General features: G+C 35.4%; 1 protein-coding gene across 1 annotated transcript; it reads right to left on the bottom strand.

The window, feature by feature from the left end:
- Positions 1-568: 568 nt before the first annotated feature.
- Positions 569-5,140, bottom strand: LOC109804198 (ATP phosphoribosyltransferase 2, chloroplastic). Its single transcript, XM_020365990.3, has 11 exons — positions 4,791-5,140; positions 4,599-4,658; positions 4,370-4,483; positions 4,000-4,065; positions 3,792-3,899; positions 3,598-3,681; positions 2,173-2,274; positions 1,924-2,037; positions 1,756-1,836; positions 1,465-1,584; positions 569-1,137 (listed from the first exon to the last, which is right to left on the bottom strand). The coding sequence occupies exons 1-11, from the start codon at positions 4,995-4,997 to the stop codon at positions 1,042-1,044; spliced, it is 1,152 nt and encodes a 383-aa protein (XP_020221579.1). The 5' UTR covers positions 4,998-5,140; the 3' UTR covers positions 569-1,041.
- Between the last annotated feature and the right edge of the window lie 1,087 nt (positions 5,141-6,227).

Here is a 6,227-nt window from a genome sequence, read left to right as displayed (position 1 = left end):
TATATAATATTAATATTTATATAATAAAACTTATTATCTGCTGTAAAAAAAATGGTCATTTATTATCTTGTATATATTTAACTTATTTGTTTCTACCAAAAAAACTATGAGCACAACACAAATATAAGAAATACGGCTCAAATGCTTATTTTAAGTAGAAAAAAAAAACAAGAAATAAAATAAAACTTAAATATTACAACTGAAAAACTGATTTATAAAAAATCTTAGTGTCTCAATTATTTATTAAAAAGAGTATCAAACAAAAAAGAATTTTTATAACTATCACCAGAGACGACATATTTTCTTCCAAGAAAAGAAATAAAAAAAAATAGAAGTAAAAGAAGAATCAAAATTGAGTGAAACTATTTTATTAGAAGGAATATATTTAAACTTATAATTTCTAATAACTTTTAACTATCAATAAAGAGTATATTTATAAAATGCATTAGAAAATGTGTTTCGAGCACTCCAATATCTGGTTTAAATATCAGATTTTATATTTAAAAGTTAAAGCTTAGCTTGCTTAGACAATATCTAATTATAAATAGCAAACCATCCAAAAATAAAATACACACAAAACAGAATTTTATTCATTAGACATTGCTTCGCTGTGCGTTTCCACAAGCTTCTAATATCATACGTATCAAACATCATAAGAAAGATGGCCAACTCATTAAGGTCACAAATAATCCTACTAAAAAGTTCCAAATTACAACACCGAAGCAAAATCCCACAGCAGTTGAACTTAAAATATAACCCCTCCCCCCCAAGGACCCAGAAGACAAAGTCACTTCTCTAGCCATTACCAGTGTTAAGAAGAGAACGTAGAAGATACATGCTCGCTACAAAAATTTCATTCTATAAAGCGATGTAAATAGGAGTTCCTCTATGAGTAATGAGAATGCAATTTCAGTTATCTAAGTCCTCCATTTTGGTGTACTTGTCTTTCGCAGTTTCACCATAGATTTAATGCTCTTCTGCTTTGGCAGTATCTGAAAAATGAAACATCCCCGAATGACTCCATGAACTGATCATAAATGGTTACAGCCCAAGTTCAGATAGAAGCTGACGCCATCTTGGAGTTTCTTCATCAAAAATATAGGTCAAGGGTGATATAAGAACTCCACTGCCTCCAATCTGCATCATGAGTGTAGTAAACAGGAAACCAAGTACGAGAATCATATAAGCGTAAGAAATAGAGTTTTTTGATACGCAAGTCAAAACAGCAAGCATTGTATTTAGCTAAAATATGATGCCACATGATAAGCAGAAGCTTTGAAAGGTTTTCAAGAATTTTTTGGTGAAACTAACAGTTTACAGCTAGCCAGCAACAATAGGAACCATCCATTCTACCTTCATCTCCTAATTTTTCTTCTCTGTTTCCCCCCAAGAAGCTAACAAATATCTTCATAAATGATAATAAATCCAAAAACAACTTCTTTAACATTAGTTCAAAAAACTCACCGCTCTCAGTTGTTGTATAGACTTGTATAGCGCCTTCTTGGGCACACATATGACTATTGCATAATAGTCTGCTGTTACCTTCCCATCATGCTTGCAGAAAACAGGACTTACAGTGGGTCCCTGCAGACAGTCAATCAAGTGTGATTCTTACAATTGGGAAAGAGTTGCATCAGAACTCGGAAGATGTCATAATTACAATGCATCGGATTTTGCTAATGCAGAAAGCAAATGATGAAAGGGGGAAGTTGTTTTGGAAAGCCAGGTTAGCAAATATTTCATCTCATATCACACCTGCAAACCCATTAATGATGGTTGACTCAGTATTCTCTCAGCCACTTCCTCTGCACTGCTTCCCCTCATGTTTGCAGTCACCTGTCAAGTCTAGCATTAGAAAATGGAATTTAAACAAAGGCAGACACGGGTGGAGTTAGGGGCGACTCGGAATTATAAACTATGCACCGTGAACTGCCCAATGGCCCTCAGATGTGCTTCCAATCTCTCAAGCATCTCATGTGTTGTTTCAAGTACTCCTTTCCGTTGGATCATTGATTTCCTGCTTGCAATAAGAACAGCCTGAAGAGCATTCAATTGTCAGAATGAGCCGAAACCTGACAATGCATAATACAGAAAAAATTTCCCCATGCCTACTTTTTTTTATTGTAAAACCAACAAATCATAATACTCAAAGAAAAGTTAACAATTGCTAACCTGGCTTTCCAAAACAACTCCACCTTTGATTTCCTTCAAATTGTTTTCTCTCAGCGTGGTCCCACTACTTACAAGGTCCAAGATAGCATCAGCTATCCCCATCTAAATAGGGCAAAGACAAACAATTACATAAATCATAAATATCACATCCAGCATATACGGCAGCAGCATCACAAAAATGAACATGCAGCAATCGATACATCATTTCAGGTGCAAAGACCTGAGAATCATGAGCAAAGGAATAAAATGGGAAAGGTTTTGTCAGGAAAGGGGATATAATTTCTACAAAAGAGTTTGTTGTTTGCAGCATGAAATAATTAAAATCCTAACCGACTTCACACTAATAAATATTGCCACAGAAAGAACTCCCAAGTTTATTTTGACATTTCACTAAAAGCAGAGTGCAATGCCAACAGATCTTTGGCTCAGTAGTTAACCACAGTTCACATCCCACCATTCCTCCCCATAGCATAAAACAGAAAATACCTGAAGTTCAACAAAAGCCAACCAGAAGTTGGTAATTTGATGAAACTTCACAATTCAATATAGCACTGCAGAATTTTCAATATGTTCCTCATTCTCCTGATATAGAATATGCAGAAAAACAATCTGGTTGGGCAAGCAGTGACATCACCTGTGTCCTCATTTTTCACTTTACAAAATAATGCTGTCATCAAAACAGCACACTAACACACTTTAATAAATGCTGGTCACCATGGCACACATATCATACCAACGAGAAAGCATAAAAGGGAAACAACAAAAGCACAGAACAAATAATCTCATTGGAAGAACAAATAATCTCTTGCATGGAAAAACATATTTTTAGGGAAAATTCAAGAAATGTATTATTTAATTTGCTGAATGCAAAACATTGACAGCTCTATGCATATCTAGCAACAATTTGCCACATACAGTGTACGTCTGCAGTTTAACGATCTTTTATCCTATAAATAATCTCATTGGAAGAACAAATAATCTCTTGCATGGAAAAACATATTTTTAGGGAAAATTCAAGAAATGTATTCTTTAATTTGCTGAATGCAAAACATTGACAGCTCTATGCATATCTAGCAACAATTTGCACATACAGTGTACATCTGCAGTTTAACGATCTTTTATCCTATATATAAAATTTGAACATCATTAGTTTCAGCCCCTAAACATTTATAGAATATTTATCAATGACTTTTGGGATCAAGATAATATTTAACCATGAATAGTGTATTAAGCCATAGAACAAAGACATATATCATCTATAAACAACTATAGTAAGCAAGAGCACCCCAAACCCCAACCATGCAAGCAGCAGCAGCAAAAGGAAAAAAAAAAAAAAAAGATCTTGACCTAACACAGAATGGTCAACTATTAGATGAATAGAAAATTTAAATGAACAACTTTTAATAAAACAAAAAAGTATCTCACCGCAGGAGCTGCCTCTAGTGCTCCATCAGCAGTTGAAAATGTCACATGCTTAAGTCCATTCTCTTTCATAAATTTAGGCCCCAGCTGAACAGTAACACCAAAATTCAAATTAGATTTTCTTTTTTTAAAAGCTAACTGTAGAAACCCTACCAGAGATGATGCTTGGAAACATTAGTTGAACTTTAAGCACTTACATAGGTAAATCCAGTAGCAACTCGTAGAGGCCTTTCTTCTGTCCATTGAGGCATTTTTGCAAGTTCCTCCAGTGAATTTACATTTTCAAATATTCCATATTGGGGAATCTAAAATAACAGAGGGTACTTCAGAGTCCAGACAATTGATTGTACAAAACAATAACAGTAGCAGAATCAAGCAGTTTAAAACATCACAATTTTAACTCACTGCAAGGGATAATCGGCAATCACCATACTCCAGAGCCTCATGGACAGTGATGAGATCTTCGCTACTCTAACAAAAGAAAATTAGATGATAAAATTTTAGATTCTCATGAATAGCCTGGCTGCCTGGGAAATCAATTTTCAGTTACAGTTAAACTTGGAGGCAAAGCAAATTTTCAAGCTGGAAAAATGTGATACAAGTTAGTCAGGCCACATACAATGATTAAAAGGACCCGAAGGAGTATTAAATTTAAGCACCGTGAACCACAGGCACAAGGAACCTTTGCTTATATTGTGGAACAAAACTACATATATTGGACATAAATTACGAATGTGAAATCAGGCATAACAAAAATGTCCATTCACATGCTCACCTGGCCATATTCACTGAGTGTATCGAGCCCCACAATACCGAGGTCAAGATCTCCAGATAGCAGTTTTCTTACAATGTCTTTAGGCCTCTGAAACCAAACTTCCAGGTTGGAAAGCTGCAATGTAAGAAAATCCATAAATGGACATTTAGCATCATCCATGAGTGCAAAACACATTGATAGGGTAACATCCAGTCATAAAGCTGGAAGCAAACGGAAAAGTAAAACGCACCTGAGGAATCTCAGCGACATATTGTCTAGGATTGACCTGCTTCACTGACAATTGACAATTCTTGAATACAGAACAAGGCACAGTAGTTACAGTTAGTGAAAGAGAAACAGTGGAAAGTAAAACGTAAACAGTGCCCTAAATGTGAGAAGTAACAGTGGCGAATCGAATCGAATTGGCGAATAGAGTGAGTACCTTGAGAAGTTCGAGGGTGTCGGCAGACATACGGCCTTTGCTGGGCAAACCGAGACGGATCTCTTTCCGGTCGGCGAGTCTTCCGCCGGAGTTTCCGTTGAGGAGTTGGGGTTCCGCCTGCGGCTGAGGCACGGAAAGCGAGGCGTAGCAGCACCAGCTCCGGGACCTGACAGAAACGTGCAGAGGAAGAGTCATCGTCGTCAACATTGCTACTCTCTCGATCACTCCCGTACAAACGCCGCCGCGAAACTCAGATTTGGTTACTGAACTGTTTGTAAACAATAATGACAACCGTGCAAATATGTGGATGTCTCCACGTGTTCTCTTTGTCCATCTACACAAAAATCAAGTTATAACTCTGTTCCACACTCGTTAATTTATTTATTTTTTCTTCAACTGAGGTATATTCCAAATTATTTTTTCTCATATTCTGCGGAATATACCCCCCTTTAAAAAACTATCGATCGTTACGGTTGCATAAAAAAAATAAGGTTAAATATCTCTTTTAGTCTCTTACAATATTTTTTTGTTTTAATTTAGTCCCACTTTAATTTTTGGTCTCAATTTGGTCCCTAATAACAAATGATTTAGACGGAGTTAACCGTTGGCCACGTGGCATCTACATGGATGCGCACGTGGATGCCAAAATTTTTTAAAAAACCTGAAACCAGAATGGCCCGTTCTGAAACCAGAACGTGCCGTTCTGATTTTAGAACGGGCCGTTCTGAATTCAGAACGGCCCGTTCCAAAACGCCATGCCTTTTATTATATATTTTTTTATTATATCTATATTAATAAATATATAATAAATATAAAATATAATAAATTAATATTCATTTATGAATAAAACTATAAAAAAAAATCAAATAAGATAAGACCTTCCAAAATATTTCTTTGATTTGAATTTATCCAGTTCAAAATCTTGACTAAAATGTCGCAATGTATTTCAAAAATTGAAAATAAAATTCAGGGTTTAGGGGTACCTCCTCAAGAACAGGTTGTTATTGTTGGGGTACATCGTCAATGACTTTAAGGAAAAACACTGTTTCATTTTATCCTTGATTGTATAGTGTCAATTTGGTAGTAAGTGGTTCACTCCAGTTTGACTAACAATGAAATAAAACTTGTTACCATTGTCCTTAGTGATACACTGCATCATTCTTAATGATATACTGTGTAGCCCAAATGTTTAGCGGTTGAAGTTATTAATCCTCATTAACAATATTACTAAATATAGTGTTTGAAATGATTTGTATTTTTCCTAAAAAAGAAAAATGCTTTGTATTTTTCCTATAAAAAAAATGTTTTGTATTTTGGTTTTTTTGCACGAAATTATGGACCAAAACGGCCCGTTCTGGGTATATTGTTGATGTGTTAATTTTGGACCTGGAACGGGCAGTGCAAATTTTACACACCAATAATGTAACCAGAACGAGC

This window comes from Cajanus cajan, chromosome 1 (genome assembly GCF_000230855.2).
Source record: "Cajanus cajan strain Asha chromosome 1, NIPB_CcT2T_4, whole genome shotgun sequence".
Taxonomy (NCBI): domain Eukaryota; kingdom Viridiplantae; phylum Streptophyta; class Magnoliopsida; order Fabales; family Fabaceae; genus Cajanus; species Cajanus cajan.
The sequence above is the reverse complement of the archived record's forward strand: the minus strand, read 5'-3'. Positions and strand labels throughout refer to the sequence as shown.

Excerpts from the sequence above, each read along its gene's own strand:
- LOC109804198 (XM_020365990.3), bottom strand. The coding sequence starts at position 4,997 with ATGTTGACGACGATGACTCTTCCTCTGCACGTTTCTGTCAGGTCCCGG. Across the intron at positions 4,066-4,369 it reads CACTCAGTGAATATGGCCAG|AGTAGCGAAGATCTCATCAC; the intron begins GTGAGCATGTGA and ends TTCTTTTGTTAG. Across the intron at positions 1,138-1,464 it reads CTATACAACAACTGAGAGCG|ATTGGAGGCAGTGGAGTTCT; the intron begins GTGAGTTTTTTG and ends CTCATGATGCAG.